The sequence below is a fragment of the Pseudonaja textilis genome, chromosome 2 (assembly GCF_049901715.1).
Source record: "Pseudonaja textilis isolate UNSWEBS1 chromosome 2, rPseTex1.2, whole genome shotgun sequence".
NCBI lineage: Eukaryota > Metazoa > Chordata > Lepidosauria > Squamata > Elapidae > Pseudonaja > Pseudonaja textilis.
In genome coordinates this window covers 228,468,985-228,488,151 of record NC_141991.1, presented here as the reverse complement: position 1 = coordinate 228,488,151, position 19,167 = coordinate 228,468,985, and the positions used below count along the sequence as shown (strand labels likewise).

The window sequence follows — 19,167 nt, the reverse complement described above, 5'->3', positions numbered from 1 at the left end:
GTTCAGTGTAAGCTAAGCATTCATAATTTTTTGAAGCAAATGTTAGATACAAAACAGGACCTATTCACTTGCCACTAAATCTAACCAGATTACAATATTATAGCTCAGAATGGGAAGTGAATGCAAAGCATTTTGAATTCTTGTTTATATATAAAGTATAATGTGGTTCCTTTGGTTTTTGACTTAGTGAGAGTATTAGGTAGTGTTTCTTTAAGGATAAATCTGACAAAACTCTTAACTACTGGCCACCAGCTAAGAAGAGAACATGACTGAATCATGCTATTGCCAATTTTGAGTTCAATTCTGTTAAATTTAATCTAGATAGTTTTATACAGAATATCCAGTAAAATCTATTCAGAGGCTTTCCAAACGTTGCCAAAATTCCAAATGAAATTACATTAAATATTGATGATAGGTACAGTACAGGAAAACTTGGCACATGGGACTAAAGATATTATATCTGGATATACATTTTAAAATAAATTCTGCAATGTAAAAATTCTATAATTTAAAAAGTATCATGATAATTATAACATAATTATTTTATGTTGTACTATTATTCTATATTACTTTCTTCGAGCAACTTCTTACTGCTATTTTTTTCCATTATGCTGATGCTGACTTTTGTTGCTTTCTATTTTTATAATAAAGAATATGGCTTGATTGTGGACTCAATATTGGAAAATTAAGTAATGTTCTCTTCAAATCAAGGACTTTCTGATGACTTCAGACACTCCATTAAATTTTCTTAGCAATAATATAGAAAAGATATGCCGTTTTCTTTTTCTGAGGTTTTTTTAAAATTTCAATTTCAAGTCTATAGGGACATATTAGTGATTTTTAAAAAATTTGAATGCTAATTAGGTCTGATACTGCAAAACTTCTGAATACCTAATGAATCAACTAGAAAGGGAAATGCCAGTTTTAATATATTTATAGTACAGTCATTCAGTTAGGAATATTTCCCTTTCACCATCATTTAGATAAATGCCACAGTCAGCTGACTATATGATGAGTTTTTAACCTTTAATTCTAAAAGAATTCAACAAGTATTAGTTCAACCACACAGAGAAACAGACTTACATTTCTGATAAGAATAAGCTTCAAAGAAGAAACAGTTTGGGTGAAATAATTTTATTACTATGATTCACTATCACAACTGTTAAATATTTATTTTGTGAGCTATTTTACATGTATTACAGGTGCAGAAGGTGGATATTTTTATGCAATAACTCTTTCCTTTGATTTATTCCTGTTTGTAATTATAAAATAACTAATGACAAAGTTATAAGCTACAGTATAACTGGATATTGTTGCATATGGTATTTTATATGTGATACCATATGATGCCTTTCTTTATCATTGTTGAACATTGCATTTAATTTTAATCAAAATTCAACTATCATTATTTTACAAAGGTCTCTTTAATCAAATACAGTCCGCTCTTAAAAATTTCTTTGCAACTGAAACAATTTTAAAAACTTGTACTCATTAGTACACTAAACAAAATTAAAGGTCAATGATGTGTTGAACAAGTTTTAATTTCTGCTTGAACAAGTTATATACAATGCAAACAAGAAGATGCTAAATGTGGTAAAACTTGAATTCAGACAATTATAATAGTTATATTCACAGTAACTTCTGTGAGTTTCAGCTAAATAATACTTTTATACAAGTACACTATATTTGCAGCAGAGCTCAACTTTGTCAATATTAACCAACAAATATTTCTGCACATTCTCCTAAAATCAACACCTTCAGAGTTTTACATGAAGCAAGCGATAGCATTTAAACTGATAAAACAATTTACATTCAGCCTTTTGAACTGCAATATATCAAGTGGTATCATGCATTCCAATAACATTAAAATGAAATAAAAGCAAGCAATACAGTAGCAGAAGTCTGACTTCACTAAAATATAGTAAAACCTTTCAAATTACTTCACAGACACAGGGTTCGCACCTACAACTTAGCTCTTAAAAACATCTAAACTTGCAGTGTATTTTGACAGAAGTTGAAGCAGGCGAGAAATGTTTGTGACAAATAACCCCTACTTTTATAGTATTTAGGTATCTATAGCCAATTATTTTAATACATTAAAGTTTCCATTAATGCATAAATGCTACAGAATGCTGAAACATGTCTGTCATCCAAACATATCTTCCAAAGGGAGAGAACCAATGGCAAATATTTTAGCTCAAATAGGTAGCTTTTTTTTACTTTAAAGACAATTATATGCAGCAATACTACTTCAATACAATATGAAAAAAAAAAACCCTTGATGGGTACAGTTTAAAAGATCTTTCGCTGACCTTGTTTCAGAAATGATTATGTTTTAAAGATGAACTGATATTTCATTAAGCTGATAATACTATGATCCTGAAAGTTATCTAGGATTAAGCTCCACTGAACAGCACAACACACAAACATATGTTCAATCACTTCAATTATTCAATCACTTCAATTATATTTTGAAGACGCAGACACACTTGTTCCAGTAGTATTAACTGGAAAGTATTAATAGGGAAGCAGGAGAAAACAACAGCATAGACTGGGTTGTAAGTGACTGCTCTTCCATTAGCTACAGACTTTGGAATACCATTCAACAAGGACCGTATCATTGGGCATCCAAATTCTGGGCTGATCCTTCACTGCAGCTCATGCACTACTGAAGCAGGTAGCAAAGTCTCAAATCAAACACACACAAAAGTAACAATGCCTCCTTTTGCAATCTGCATGAACTTCATACATGACAGCAGGTTCTGACTTTTTTATGCATTCAATGAGTAGGCCAGGAAGGAACTCTTAGTTTCATCTTCCCTAGGGTTCTGACTCTGGCAACCTATCAATACTCCCAATTGTTTTCTCCAGTTCTGCCACATACTTCCAATCGTCAACGCAGTTTCTGGACTCCTTGTTCTCAGCAGCTCTATTTTTAATTAGATAAACAGGTCTTTTATTGATCATCTATTATTGATGATGGAGCATATCTACATATTTGCTATCAAAATCTTGCTTTAATTGTCACTGGACTTTTGGTGAAGAACTATTGCTTTGGTAAGAAACATTCTATTGAGGAAATTCTGCTTATCATGGCTATAGCTTCACCCTTTGCAGTCTTAAAACAGTACTGATTTCAGCACTCGAAACAGAGTTCTGAATCTGAACATTTACTTATGTATAAACTAAATAGAGCCTCTTTAACAAGAAAATTAGCAGGAATTATAAATATGCACTCCTAGATTTCTCAGAAAATTATCAAAATTTTCAGTCTAGAATTAGGCTACTCTAGTTACTCTATCAAGCAAACTTTACCTTAAAATGTAGTGCATGTCAAAATGAATGAATTCAAGTATTAACATAAAATTATTAACCATGGTAAAGCATGACCCTTAGTGTATTACTTGATAAAACACAAAAAACTAAACAATATTAAACATCAAAATTACCAATTCATAGAACTTTCCCCATCAATAAGCCAAATAGTATCAAGGGGGAAAATGAAAAATCTTTATAGAAATCACAGTAAAAAAAATTAATCTGAAAGCAAATCTTAATTCAAATTAAAGTAGAATTAAATGCGCAGTCTGTGGCACGAGGGAGATAGTGTGCTTCCATGTTTTCACACACACACACACACACACACACACACACACACACACAAAAGGATCTTCAACTTTCCAAGATTTCCTCATAAATCAGATTTTGAATAATTACATATTAAAGAGAAGCTAAACCTGATATTAAAGAATAGAGGGACATAGCCATATATCATCAGATTAGAATGAACTGTAAACCTAACAATCCCAAATTCTGATAAGGATTAAGTTGACAAGGAAATGGCATTCTGACATGCAATCTCAGCTAAAAATAAGCTAAGATGCTAAGACAAGGGCACATTAAGTCTTTTAAAGAAAGTCTGATTTCTATGTACCACTTTAAGCAAATACTGGTAGTTGTAAATTCTGAAACATTTGTTACATAATTGGAAATAGCATCTGCCATATATCTAACTGGTAGCTTTTCTGTAAAGCAGAGCTGTTTTTTCACTCCAACAACATCCCAACTGAGATAAGAAAAGAGGAAGACAAACTATCTGGATAGGGGCTTGCTTTTCATGAGTTTTTATGACAAGAAATTTAATAGACAGCAATTTGTCAAAGATGTAAAATCCCAACTCCTACAGAGAATTTGGTGAAATATAATATGAAGAGAGAAAGAAGCAAGAAAGGCATGTAGTAGAAGCAGTCTCCATAAAATGGAAAAGGCAAATAAAGCAGTCAGAACATTTTTTATCTAAGCTGATATTTGGATGGTCTGGTACATTTCCCACAATTCACAGCAAGAATGTGTAACTTTGATATCTTTGTAAATAATTAAGTTGAGAAATGCTGCTCTTATTTTAATATTCAAGAGACTGCCTTTATTTTTCTCTCCATTTTTATTAGAATGTATTTTTTTCTGGGCAAAAATTTCCTGCCCTTTCTAGAGTTGAACAAATGGTTTGCTGAATCTTCAATTTTTGCTACAACCTGCACTATTAATTTTTAAACTTCTCATCTCAACTACATTAGTGGAGGTCCTATTTCACTGTTATTTTTTTCTGCATTTTCAAGGCTGCTCATACTTTAGTGAAAGCACACCACTAACAAGCAATGTGTGCATGAAAAATTAATAAATTTATGATATATGATTTCAACAAATTAAAAATACCAGCAGATCGTATGCAATTAAAGCACATAATATATTTATAAAGAAATTTCACCTGATAAACAGGTCATAGAATAACTTTTCAAATCTGTCAGATATCATATTTAATGTTTTCTTAAATATCAACTTTGAATGGATGGAATATCTGTACATTAGAAATTTCTAAATGTATCTAAAAACTAACATGAATGTGTAATTGAATTAATGCAATTTTGGAGGCAGCCTTAATAAGTCCTTAATAAGTCCAATACCAGTCTGGTAAGCCACATTTGCAGAATAATAACAGTAATAAATATATCTCTGATTAGCACAACAGGTTTTCCAAGATACAGATAATAAAAAGATCCTATGCTTATAGGAAATTTTACCTAAATGATATGTGCAAAAATGTATAATTATTTAGTATCAGAGAAGAGTTTCCTCAAAAGCAGCATCCAAATTGAGTAAAATAAGAATAAAGGAAATATATAAAAGCAATAGTAAGGTTATAGTCCAAGTGAAAAACTGTTATTACTATACTAGTATTGATATGGGCTTGATTTTTACAAGCAAAAGCTATTAACCAGAACCAAATACTTGTGCAGTCAGTTCCTGCTTCACTTTAATATATAGTAAACTATGTTGGTAATGTGAAATAATGGTTATACATGCACCCAAATCTGAGAGAACAAGTGAATGCAGCAAGGCCATCACTGAAAGAAGTGAAATTAAATAGATGCTAAGTCCTGAGAGAAGGATGTTTAACAGGGAAGGCTGAAGATCCTCAGTTCAAATTTCTTTAAAAGAAATTAAGGCACCTTTCCCACAAATACATTATGTCACTATTTGGTTACTGTAATTTACAAGTTATACCTACAGTGCGCTTCAGTCTAGCATTCCAACAAAACATTTTTAAGGAGTAACAGGTTTAGATGAAGTTCATATCTGATCATATCAATTCACATAAATAATCAACTGATCTTTATGCTTACTGGCTCTCTTAAGCCACATCCAGTACACCTGCAGCTACCAGATGCCTTGAAAGCCAATCCAGTCCTTCATAAAGTCCCATGCCGCTTCGTGCATCACAACCTTGAATGTACCAGCTACGACCGCAGCAAAGTTTGTGGAGATTCAGTAATTCTGTGATTTCTTCTACTGAAAGTGCCCCTGGCACATCCTGTAAAGACAGCCCCATAGTATTAGTATGCAGACAGATAACAGTTTAAAAGTAAATGTTTTTAAGAATATGCTTTTTATTAGTTTGGACATGTAGCACAATGGGGGGTATGCATTTAGGAGCAGCAGAGAAAAGACAGACCACAACTTTTATTCTAAAAATATTGCTACAAATTTCATATAATAAGAAATGCTTAGTCCAGTCAACCTGTAACTCTTGGAAGAGAGATAGCAACACCATAAATCATTTAAATTGTTTCGGTAGCTACATTCAAATTATGTGATTCTTCCAACCAACTTTCAACTAAGGATCCTGCTTTGAGTTCCAACCATTTGTAGAAATAAGTTGAAGAAATAAACTCAACGCAAGAAACCAGAAACAGAAAACTACAAAGGGGTGGGCAAAAAAATAACTAGTGTTAGAAAGCAAAATTTAGTAACTAGTAATTACAGGCTAATATAGGTTCATATCAGCCTTTAGTGTGGATTACTGACAATGTAACAAGTTAACACAAAGACCAGCACTCTGGAGGATTAACTTGGTATTCGGTGAATGGACATAGGAAAGAGTTTCTTTTTTGTTTTGTCCTACCCAAGAATTATTTTGCTCTCAATCCATCTTCTGATGGACTGAAGAAACAGAAAGAAGGAAAACAGAAAGTCATCCTCCTCATGGAAGGCATCCCATTTAGCTATTCAAGTAAAGAAGGAATGGAAGACCGAGATTTGAATGAATGCAGCAGATAAAATAATTGTGGCAAAAAGATTATTATTTTTAATAAAATCATCTAATATTTTATTTTAATTGATTGTGTTCTTAAGGATTGTCATTTAAATTACAACAGTTTTTGATTTATTCTGTATTTCTCTCCTATTTTATACTGCCAAAATGAAAACGATGGAAATGAAACAGAGAGAAAATAATAATGGGCTATATTACCTGCTTGTTAGCAAAGATCAGTAACAAGGCATCGCGCAGCTCCTTCTCTGTTAGCAGTTTGGCAAGTTCACTGTGTGCCTCACTAACTCTGTCTCTATGGCTGCTATCAATGACAAAGACCACGGCTACAGAAAAGAACAATTATGCAATTATATGTTATTAATTTGTTTCATCATACTAAAATTTTATTTTTTTTAGGTCAGGAGGAGGATTAAATTTTAAAATCAATTTGAAAGCTAGGGCTTAGTACAAATTTCCAAAGTGGCATCTACTTGAAGCAGACTCATATATTACACACAAAAAACACAGCCTCCTATGCAGCACCAGAAAACTTTAAAAATAGCTTTCGAGATTACACAGAAGAAAACTTTATTAGTTGAATAACCAGCAAACGGAATGCGAGGAAGGGGTTTTAATGACCTGCTTATCCAATCTAACAAAATTTGCTCCAAATAGGATAGCACTAAGAAGAGGATGAAAGAATCAGTGAAAATATCTATTTTTCCCTATTCCACTGCGTGTGTGTGGCAATTGTAGTGACAGGAAGCTCTGCTGGATCCAGTTTAGCCATAGGAAGAAACTTCAATTCATGGAGAAGTAACCATGGATCAAACCCAATGTTTCAAGTGTTAAGAAGGTCCTCATTTAACAACATTTGTTCAGTGACCAAATTTGCAATGGTGCTGAATGAATGGTAGTTATAACTGTTCCTCAAAGTTCTCAGTGTTCTGCGGTCACATGATCACACTTTACAACCTTCCCTGCCAGGTTCCTTTAAATAAAGTCAATGGGGAAACAGGCAGGAAGTAAGAAATGGTGATCACATGAGATCTTCATTTAAATATCAACACAGTCTTTGCTTAACAACAGTAACCGGGACGGCTGGAACTGCCACAGCTAAAAAATACGGTCATTTTATGTCATGCTTTACAACTACATCACTTAGTGATGGAACTTACATACCCAGTTACTATTGTTAATCAAGGGCTACTTGTAATTGAAATTGTAATATGGCTAATTGCAGTTTTATCATAGTGACAACATGTACTTCTATGGATTTTTGCATTATGCTATATATAGGACTGTTTATGAAAAGTACTATAATTAGTTCAGAAGATTGCAGCTCATCTGTTCACAGGAACATATGAAAGTGGTACTAAATTCCAACTTAATTCTCAAAACAATGCAAAATATTAACAATGACTTTCAAAGCCTTGAATGATATAAGATCAAGATATCAAGATAAGATCAAGAAGGACCATCTTCTTCCTCATGAAACTACCTCTCTGCCAAGATCATCTTTGGAGGCCCTTCTAGTATGTCCTGCATGATTAAGGTCTAGAGAAAAGTCTTTCACTGATTGCATATAGGTTTTCAAACTTCACTCCAAAGAACGTCTCTCTTACTTCCTCCCTCAAAAGTTAGTGAAAACTCTTCCTTCTAAGGAGGGTCTTTAGTTAGTATATCATCTTTATTAATTCTGTTGTTGCTGCTGTATTGTCTTTTATGTTTCTGCTTTTCAGAGAAATTATTTTACTGTTATCTGCTGTAAGTTGCATAGATTTCTGTGAAGGATATGTGGGATATAATTTTTTTAAAATTATCAATCCCATTATCATTTACAGACTTTTGCAAATCCTCCAGAAATTATAAGCAAATAAATATAAACATTATCTACATCTTAAATATTTATACTTTGAAGTTAAATGAATTTCCATGGGAGTTATTTTCACATTAACTACCAAAACCTTTGTATGAGAGAGACAATTATATTTAAAGTAATTAAGTCACAAAGCACTGTATTCTTACCTTGTGTATTGAGGTAATAATGTTTCCATAAAGGCCTCAGTTTGTGTTTGCCACCTACATCCCAAATAGTGAATTTCAGGTTTTTATATTCTACTGTCTCAACATTAAACCCTAAGGGAATAAAAGAAATTTCATTACGTATTCCTAACAAAACATACCCAAGAAAATCACAATTTTTAAAATCTCTTGTCACTTACCTATGGTTGGAATGGGTTGCATGAACTCATCTTGTTTTAGTTTAAATAAAATAGTAGTTTTGCCTGCTCCATCTAATCCAAGGGTCACCACTCTAATCTCCATTTTTGGTCCAATGTGTACTCTGTTGTCCTGGAGTAGAGAAAAAAGAGGTTTGCTCATTTTAGAAGCTAAAATTCAAAGGCATTCTTACATGTTATCCAAACGTCTTATCCCTTTTGTTATAGAAGTCAGGAACTGAGAAAGTAGTTTAAATAGCTTGTCAACATCCTCAGGCCTTAACAACTTGATGTTTCATAAGCAACATTGACCAGTATTTTACAAATCTCTAATTTTGGAAAAACACTGAGGTGTGGTGCCCATATTGTGGTGGATAGGAACAATTTTTAAAATAACTGCATAATCATCTTCATTAGAGAAAGGAAATACAACTGTGGTAGTGGTGTGTGTGTGTGTGTGTTTGGATAGATAGATAGATAGATAGATAGATAGATAGATAGATAGATAGATAGATAGATAGATAGATAGATATAGATATATATAGTTATGCATGTAAGCAATTATTAAGTAGGGGCTAGAGTACAACATTCTTAAAACCCACTCGAGTGTGGAATTTTGTATGCACTTATACCAAGAGAGAAATAACTGGGCATTTATGTGTATGATCCTGACTACAATTGCCTTTCCCTTCAGACCTGTCCTGAAGAATTCTCCAGCTACCACCAAATCTTCCATCCAAAAGGCCATCTATCCTGAACTTGTAACATAATGTTACAAAGATGATTTGTAAAAGATGATTAATGTTGAAGATTCCATATTTGATATATTACAACACCGGGAATCCAACTAATGTTTTGCTTTCCTAGTAATAGTTTAAATAGATAGGTCAATGCCTATTAAAATTCATGAATATACCCACTGTCAGGCCTACAAATGAAAAGCTGCAGTCTTTCGTTAGCAGATAACAGTTCAACCAAATACAGCTTGCAAACTACTTGGCTCGTGGAGGGCGACAATCAATATGTTCTTTGTTCCATCTGGGATAGAACATAAACAGAAGGAATGAATGGAACTCAACGTTCCAGGCTCCACTTTTAGCTACAGATCATGAACCAAATTAACCTTTTAATTGCAGTTTTCATCTTATCCCAAACAGATTTTTGTACCATACCGCGGACTATTTCAAAGTTGCCTAAGTTGTTAGTGGGCGAAGAATAAGAACCAAACTCATGTTCTGAATCTTTAACCTAGAGATTAAAAGAACTATACCTTTGTAAAAGTAACTGGAATGCTAGCATCAAGTTGAATGTGGTCTGCAAGTTCTGTGAATTGTTGTTGTTGTTTCTGCAATGTTTCTAAAAGCCTTGTAATCTCTTGTTTAGCCAAAACAACTCTACAGTCATCCTAAAAAGGGAAGCTAAATTTAGTGTAATAAGCACAGAATTATCTAAATATTAGCGTTCTCAACATATAACAGAATGGGAAATTGTTCCAAGATGGGTGAATTCACAGTCCTTGCACAGTACCTTTTTTTTGGCCCACAGGCCCTCAAATCATTTTGCCCACATTTGGCAATAGAATGGTTGAATTTCAGTTGCATTCCTATCCCAATCCCACCTAAAATAAGTGAAAATCTCACTTTTTCCCATTCTGGTAAGGAATTGATGGTGAAGGAGGAGAAGGGAAAATAATTAGAACAGGTAGTTTACAATACAGTTGAAATGATATTCAGTAACACTGCAAATTAGGATATTAATCGGTAAAAAACAACCAACAGGAACAGCAATAAAAATGCAATCCAGTGCTAAAGCCAAATTGATAACAACCACAAATACATTTCAAAAGCTCAACAAAAGAATTCTGACTTCAAAGCCTTACATAAAAATTCCAAGTTAAATGCTGATTAAATCTCTTGTGGAATGGTATTGCACAAGATACCTCCACAGAAAAACACGGCTTCTGGGCCCATACTATTCTCACTTTCCCCATGCTGGTTGGTAGTTCTTTCTCCCTTCTTTCCATATGTCACCAAAGTCATATAACTCACAGCTATGCTTATTAATTTTGAGATTATATTTGATTGTTATTGCTGTTGTATATATACATTTTTTCTGATGGATTAGATTAGTGTAACAAAGTTAAAAAAAGATCTGTAAAAAGATTCCAAAACTTGTTAAGAAAGGCACATTAAAAAGATGGAAGAACGAACAGAATTTAAATTGGAATTGTTTCTATTGGAATAGTTAAATGGAATTATAGAAAGAAGATTAAATATATTTCATTACACATTCTGACGGCTTCAAGAATAATATACGCACAATGTTGGAAACAAAATAATTTGCCTACTTTAATTGACCTTATAACTTAAAGAGAAAGAAGAGTCGGAGTATTATGCAATTTGGGACAATGGGTATAATTGGCCGAATAATAGAAATAAAGATAAAAGTAAATGATTGTATATAAAGATGTAGCAATGTAGATATTTGTACGAGATTGATGTGTAGAATAATTTGTATAATAATGACACAATACTGTTAAAGTCAAGATTAATGTGTGTTAAAGTTGAAAAAGAACAATACAATCATTTAAAAAAATGAAACTTCAATGCTAGCAGATTTAGATTAAAATTATTTTGAAACAGAAATAAATACAACTGTTTCATAACACATTAATATAAAAAACTACAAAGACAGTACATTGTTCATAAAAACTTTTGTCTCTGAAAGATCAGAGCAGCCCCCTATTGGAAACAAGAAAACAAGTTATGTTTTGTTCAGTTGAAAGAATACAAGCAAATTGCTGGTCAATACTCAAAACGTTTTTAACTAATTTCTAAAAGTTTAAACAGAAAACAAAATCAGTCAATTTTAGTTTACTTTTATACATTTTGGACACAATGGTATTTAAATTTTGTTTAATAATTACATGTTTTAATAATCAAGTTTAATATCCTTCATAAACACTTTTACCCAGTGGAATCCACAGAGGCATATGACATGTGTGTAATGAGGTTGTCACACAAATACCACAACCTATGTATTTGCATCCAAAATCACTATCCTATACTGCAGATGCTGAAGTTTATACCTCGAAGTTTTCTTAGGTATTTATATCACTTCAGAAGTAGGGTCTCAAATATTTTAATAAAAAATAAACCTTGACTAAAACTCAAGTTTTAATTTGAACTTAACTTCAATCAGTTGCTTGTGACATTTTTGTTATGCTTTTTGTCTGGAGGATCCTGTCACCCACTGCTATTTATTTTCAGTAAAGCCAACTTATCATTCAATAACAAAATCTGTAACAAAATGAATGCAATTTGTCCAATATTTATTATTTACAAATTGTACAATATTGGTATCTTGAGAGTTGGCATTTCAAGATATATATAACCATATGTGTCCAATATTGATTTTGGTTATAGTATTGATTCCCTACCTGCTGTAAAGTCTTTTCACAGTGAAGACATGCTGTTGAAACTTGTGATAACAGGATAGTCATATCTTCTTGCTGTTGCCTAAGCCAGATCAATTTTTCTCGCACATGTGCATCTACCACACTAAGTGCCATTTCTTCTTGGCGGCAAAGAGTCTCGTGAAGATCAGAAAAATAGGCTCTGATACATGACCGAGCATTCTCTGCTGTGCCTGGAACCTGAAGTGAGATTATAAAAATCAAACAGAGAGGTTTCAGAGGCACTACGATTATACTAGAGCACTTTTTGTCTTGAATAATATTTCTCTCTGGTGTAAGTTCAACCATATACATCATCATTTGCTACAAAGAGTAGTCATTTTTAATATGTGACCATCCTGCATTATTTGGAGGAAAAAATGAAAGACTAAGAGCAGCAGATTTTTAGTATTACTGTACAAAAAAATAAAAATGCATGACTTTCACATTTCACAATATATTGTATCTCCAATGTTAAAAATGCTGAAAACATTCAGAGTGAAATCAGAAAACCAAAAAATTAGTTTTCTGCCATTCATTTGCACAAAAAATTTTTTTTAAATATGTTTAAAGAAATGAATGAAAATCCCAAAGTGCCTTTGCCCTAGTTTTAAAGTTCTCTGCATCCCAGAAGTTTTTAAATTATGTTTTCAAATTCTCCAAAATCAATTATCTCTTTAATGCTCTTGACATCTGTTTTATTCTACAGATAAAAGTTCCTGTAAAAACTTTATCAACTTTTTAGATGTTCTTGTTAATTTATTTATTGGGAGGGGGCACAAAAAAGTCCATAAATCATGTAACTACCGTAGCATGTGACATATCGGCACTTCAAAAGAACTCTAAAATTAGGAAATGAATTTATAATAAAGATTATGCATAAATTGAAGTACCTACAAATTGCTTACATGTTCTGTATGGGTCATTCCTATACCATCCTCGAAGAGCTGTTCTCCTCCCTCTATTTGTTGTACAATTCCATCTAGTTTCCGAGAATAATCTGAGATTTCTTCTGTAAAAGTTCTTATACAGTGAGCCATATCTAAAATGGAAGCACGGATCTGATTTGCTTCTGGTTCCAAAATACTGTGCTAAAAGAAAAACAAACAAACAAAGCAATGAACATCCTTTCCTGGTTTTTTTCTGATCTGCATTCCATTTGTCACCCATTATAAAATTGGAAACAGAATGTGCAACAGATATGGGAAAGCATACTTTCCAAATTCTTTAACAGCATTAGCTATTATAGGAGTCTGTATATTTTGTTTAATAATATTCTGTATTTGGGTATTTTTGTTCTCCCCTTGTGTTGTAGTTACATTTTGGGGGGTATGGGGCACTGTGAAGCACAGGAGGAGCTGCATATGTTCTGCTCTAGATTATGAAGGATGAAGAGAGAGGGGCTTAGAATGGAACAGCCATGGACATTTCAAGCTACCACCCAACTGGCTTTCCCAAATGACTGCATTGGGAAAATACCTTCTGTGGTTTTTTTTTTCTTCTTCTGTATTTCCCAATTCAATCTTTTGTTGTTTTCTCCCCCCACAACAAATTTGGTCCCATTTTTTTGAGTTTTTGGAGTGTGATCCTATCAACAGACACAAAGAATCTCAAGGCCTTTGTCATAAATTATTTCCAATATCCCATTGGATTGAAAATAATAAAAAAGGAGATGGTAAGTTTAAAGAATAAATCTCCTTTTTAAAAGGTTTTCTGATTTTGACTGAAGCTTAAAAAAGGACTATTTTATACAGATTGGTCGCTTCTAAAATATTAGAGAGTAACAAGATAAGCATTGTATATAAACAGCATTTCTAATAAAATTACAAACACTCATGCATATGTATCTTACCATACTACTGCAAACAAGCAACTTTAAAGTGATGTTATTGGAATGCATATACATATGACCCACTCAGTCATGTATTAAGAGCTGTGGTGGCGCAGTGGTTAGAATGCAGTACTGCAGGCTACTTCTGCTGACTGCCGGCTGCTCAAGGTTGACTCAGCCTTCCATTCTTCCATAGTTGGTAAAATGAGGAGCTGCATTGTTGGGGGCAATATGCTGACTCTGTAAACTGCTTAGAGAGGGCTGTAAAGCACTGTGAACTGGTATATATGTCTAAGTGCTATCGCTATTAATACAGATGGAAATCAAGAATGAAACCTACTTTATGACCCTGGTGTTTTCCGTATTCTTTGCACACACAACACATGAGAGGATTGGCCTGACAACCTTCTTCCAAGCACACAAATTCAATGGCATGCACTTGGTGCTGAGAACACATCGTCTTTTCATGTGGCTTATCAGCAAGGGGAACACGTCTGTGTTTTGCTAGTGTCTTTGTAGAATGTGTAAGGTGGGAACAGTCTGTACACAGGTGAGTAGCACAAACAGTGCAGTACACAGAAGCCAGATGAGTGTCATCTTCATCACATCGGATGATGCACTAAAAACAAAGAAAAACCAGCAATTAAAACAAAATCTAAATGTTTATATCTTAAGTATTTTGAGATGAATCCCTACAAATATAGTTAAGACAGTTCAGGCCATTTCCCCCCCAAAAAACTTTCTTAAAGATCTTTATCAGATTTATTATATAGAGAGAGATACTAAAAAGAAAGAAATTAAAGACCATTATTAAAAAAAATCTTGTCCTTCATTCTCACCAATCTAGCTGTTCTAATGACCAAATAAGAGTAAAGCAGTGGGCCTCAACTTTTTGGGCACCGGGGACTGGTCCATGAAGAGAAGTTTTTCCTCAGACTAGAGGGGGTTTGGTTTCATGTGCTGCCTGCATCCCGCAGATAGGGCTTTGCTTGTTTGCATGGCCCAGTTTTTGGCATGCTGCAGCCCAGTGCCACTCCACAGCCCGGGGATTGGGGACCCTTGAAGTAGAGCACCTGATATTAATTTTAAGAAAAATGAGCAGGATTGTCTTGTTTAGAAAATGTGGCTCAAAAGCCATTTATCCAATTAAAACAGGGTAAAGAACTTATGATCATCCACATTTTGCTGAACTATAATTCTCAGAATTTCTGGCCACTGGTGGTGCTGGGTAGGGCTGCTAGAGTAATAACTAAGAAATGTGGAGAGCCACAATCCTATTCAAAGGTGCTTTGCAGTATTTTCAAATAATTCTGGAGATGAAATTAGAAGCAAAAATGGCTGATATTTAATGGGTGCAAGATAGTCACATTTTCTGGCAGGTGCATTTTGCATCAACCAGCATTTCTGAGATAGATTCGAGGCAGCTCAATCAAAATACATTACAACAATCCATTTTAAGGTAACATAGCTAAAGAATAACTTACTGCAATTATGTTTTAATACTTTTAAATTGGGCGTCCACTAGAACATTACCTTTGCCTAATATAAGGCATTCCTTGTGAACTTTCCAAAGATTGCATTTCAACTTAGCCACAAATATTTTTTGACCTACAGCCACTTCCTCACATTCTTTATGCACACAGGTTTTACACCCTCATACACCTTTCTTAAACTGCACCTCTTATGCCCCATTTCATGCCCCCTCCCTGACACAAGTCCCTTGCGTACCCCATGGATCCACACATACTCTCCCCACAAATCCTGGCCTCCTCCCTCATCCTGTAGCAGCTACTTACCTGCCTGCAAGCCTAAGATTTTCAATTTCCTGCAGGCTTCCTGCTTCCTGACTTTGGTTGTGGGGAGTTGCCTCAGCTAATGACTATGGCATTTGGCTAATGATGGCAATTGGGACTGCAATGATTGTCATCACTTAGCAATGCAGTTGCACTTTACAACATTGCTTGGTGACAGAAATTCCAGTTGCAATTGCCACTGTAAGTCAGGGGCTATCTACATATGATTAGCAACATCAAATAGCCATTTCTGAATTCCTAACAATTTAAATTGACATGGGAATTGTAAAGTAGATGATACAGTAGTTATTGCGTACCTTTTAGGATGAGCTATTAATAGAAAAAGAAGCAGCAAGCAAGAATATTTTGGTCACATTAGACAAAGGCTTGAGAATCCAATAACAAAGCAGAAGGAAAGAGAAAAAGAAGATGACAAACAGTCACATGAATGGGTTCAATTATAGTGGTGTTGGGTGAACTATTGAAAGGTCAGGTTGGGAAGGATACACCTGAAAAAACTCTATGTGTTGACTAGGACTGATATCAATGTGATTGCACATAATCAATCAACCAACAAAACAATTAATTAAATAAATCAAGGTATCTGAATATACTCCTCTGAATGTGACAATAAAATAAAATGAATTATTATTACCTCTCCAGATAGGCCAATTGTTTCTTCAATCATTCCACACTGACCACCCAATCCATTCTGCAATCGCTCCAGGAGTTCCAACAAAGCAAAGTTTTTTTTCAATCCCCATACACCAGAATCACCTATTTGGGGAAAAGGGCAGAAAATCACCACATGCTGTCACTGAAATACAGCCCTGTATTTTTATTTATTTAATCACTTTACATGGTCATCAATCCTGTAATAGCAACTCTAGTTGGCTATCGTTGGTTTAAAAACTCAATACAAAAGAACAATAATACAAATGGCAACTGAGGATAACACAAATTATCAATAAATTCATGTCAATCTCATTAACCTCCAGAACCTCATGCTCAGAAAAAAGTTATTTATAGCATGATTTCTTTCCTTCTACATTAATTATCCAATTAATGACAGATGCAAGATAAATTTTATCTATAGAAATGATATTGAAAGTAGATTTGCAACTGAAGGCTAAGAGAATTACCAGAAAAGAATGTTTCACTGCATCTGCAAATAAAACTGGTGGAGGCTTTAAAATTTTAAAAGCAAGTGACAAATCAAGAGAAAGACCTAGATATATTTTTCTAGCATTGCTGGCTGAGAAATTTTTGGAGTTGAAGTCCACACTTCTTAAAATTATTAAGGCTGGGAAACACTTCTCCAGAAGAGTTCAGACCAGTTTTCTTAGGAACCTATTCCAAATCCCCTCTTTGTTTCAAATACAATTCTTTCCCATCAAGCAGCATCAGCAGTAGTGAAATCAATGTTTCAACACATATTTTCCCATCCTGAACCAAAATATCCTTTGTTAGTCTTGTAGGCATCTTTTAACTTGTACTGTAACTCTGATTCATTCTGATCCAAACAATAGGCAAAGATGAAGCTCCTTGGATTTTCATTGCACATGCAATACAGGTAGTCTTCATCTTACAATTAATTTCACAGGTACTTGGGTCAGCAGTCACGCAGCTGGCTTTTATGGCTAATATATAAATACACATACACATGAATATATATAATCTGAATAAAATAGTTACGTTCAATTTCCACTTACTAAACAGCGAAATCTTAACTATGTATCAAGGTTTAAAAATACCTTACCTAGTTCAGTAACTTGTCGATCAAAAGGACACCGAACTGCTCTGCCATGGAGAGGAAGTCGAGTAAGACAGTCATGACAGACAGTATGACCACATAAAAGAAGTCTGGGAACTTTGTCTCCTTGCAATGAAAATACATCTTCACAGACTCCACATTCCAAAACCTATAATTAACAGAGGAGAATTGGATATAATTAAATGGATGAAAAAAAGTTCCATTTTGAATGATTAAGGATATCTATGTGGTTTAAACTGATGCAATTAAGAGTGGAAAATGAAGACATCACCAATTTCCTCTTTGTTTAGATGATATAATTCAATCTCAACCTGCAACAATTATTCTGTACACTAATCAGTTTACACCCACATCCTAAAGCATATCAGATCAACAGATTTGGTTCAACTGTTTTTTTATATATATATATATATATATATATATATATATATATATATATATATATATATATATATATATATATATATAAAATGTGTGTGTGTGTGTGTGTGTGTGTGTATAAAATCGACTGCCTTCTGGAGTGGAATAATATTTAGGTTTTAAAGATTGTTATTCTACAAAGAGAAAAACCTCAATTTACTAAGGGGATTTCCTCTCTTCATATATTTATAGTTCTAATAACTTGACATGAGGACTATATTTATTACATTTGTGAGGGGAAAGACTTTTTCAAAAATTACATGCCAAGAATAATTCAATCTGAAAAGTGCTGATTGTGTTACTGTCTCTATCACTGTATCTTCCTGAAGTGTTTCACTCATTTAAATTATATCCAATATGTCATCCTGAAAGGACAGGATCCCCTCCCTGGGGGGCAAGAATACTCATCCTTTTTCCTTATTCAGTCTATGAAGAAAATATGAAGAAGCTTCTTGGGTGAGAAGCAAAATGTCTTCTTCCTCAAGGAAAAAAACCTAGTCCAATTAGTTGCCTTTTGAAAAAGCACCTTTGAGACAGCCATGACCTGAATGGTTGAGAATCTCCATAAAGCATATGGGGAAAATATACATATAAAAATATCCGTGGGAGATTCTATTACTGTAAAGAATACGTTTTCTCAGGATGTGAGATAAAACTGATCTGAATTAATCTGATTTGATGGCATAGGTAAGGCGGGGCGTTATCCTACCCCCCTTTTGCTCCCACACCGCCTACGAGAATCTACCCAGAGAAATTCCAGTGATTCTCGGGGGATGCTAAGAGAAGAAAGCGAGAAGCGCCAGCGGGGTAAAAAGGACGGATCCTCTCGGTTTTCCGCCGCTCGATTCCTGCAGAAGCCAAAATCGAGGACCCGCCCTCTCAGGTTCACTTTCCTCACCTTCACAACAGGCCCCGCCGGACTTCGGCTGTGCCTGTTCCCGGCATCCATCCCAGCGCCAGACCCGATTTTGTTTACACTTAGTGTTGCCATCTTGGACAAGGAAGGAGAACGTCCGAGTGAAAGTGGACTCCACTAGGGAAACCTACAGCGGACGTCCCCCTGGAGACGGAGGTGGGGTAGGAA

The 19,167-nt window shown here is 34.2% G+C and overlaps 1 protein-coding gene across 1 annotated transcript; it reads right to left on the bottom strand.

Annotated features, from left to right (window-relative positions):
* Window positions 1–1,118: 1,118 nt before the first annotated feature.
* On the bottom strand, window positions 1,119–19,112 carry TRIM23 (tripartite motif containing 23). Its single transcript, XM_087927231.1, has 12 exons — window positions 18,982–19,112; window positions 17,649–17,811; window positions 16,545–16,666; window positions 14,437–14,715; window positions 13,174–13,356; window positions 12,251–12,466; window positions 10,082–10,216; window positions 8,815–8,944; window positions 8,618–8,728; window positions 6,809–6,933; window positions 5,682–5,869; window positions 1,119–2,929 (listed from the first exon to the last, which is right to left on the bottom strand). The coding sequence occupies exons 1-11, from the start codon at window positions 19,072–19,074 to the stop codon at window positions 5,690–5,692; spliced, it is 1,737 nt and encodes a 578-aa protein (XP_087783357.1). The 5' UTR covers window positions 19,075–19,112; the 3' UTR covers window positions 1,119–2,929; window positions 5,682–5,689.
* Between the last annotated feature and the right edge of the window lie 55 nt (window positions 19,113–19,167).

Bases quoted from the DNA above. Each gene is read 5' to 3' on its own strand.
- TRIM23 (XM_087927231.1), bottom strand. From the start codon at position 19,074: ATGGCAACACTAAGTGTAAACAAAATCGGGTCTGGCGCTGGGATGGAT. The intron at 10,217-12,250 runs GTAGGGAATCAA...TTCCCTTTTTAG, and splicing joins GTGAAAAGACTTTACAGCAG to GATGACTGTAGAGTTGTTTT. The intron at 8,945-10,081 runs GTATAGTTCTTT...TCTCTACTCCAG, and splicing joins TTCCAGTTACTTTTACAAAG to GACAACAGAGTACACATTGG.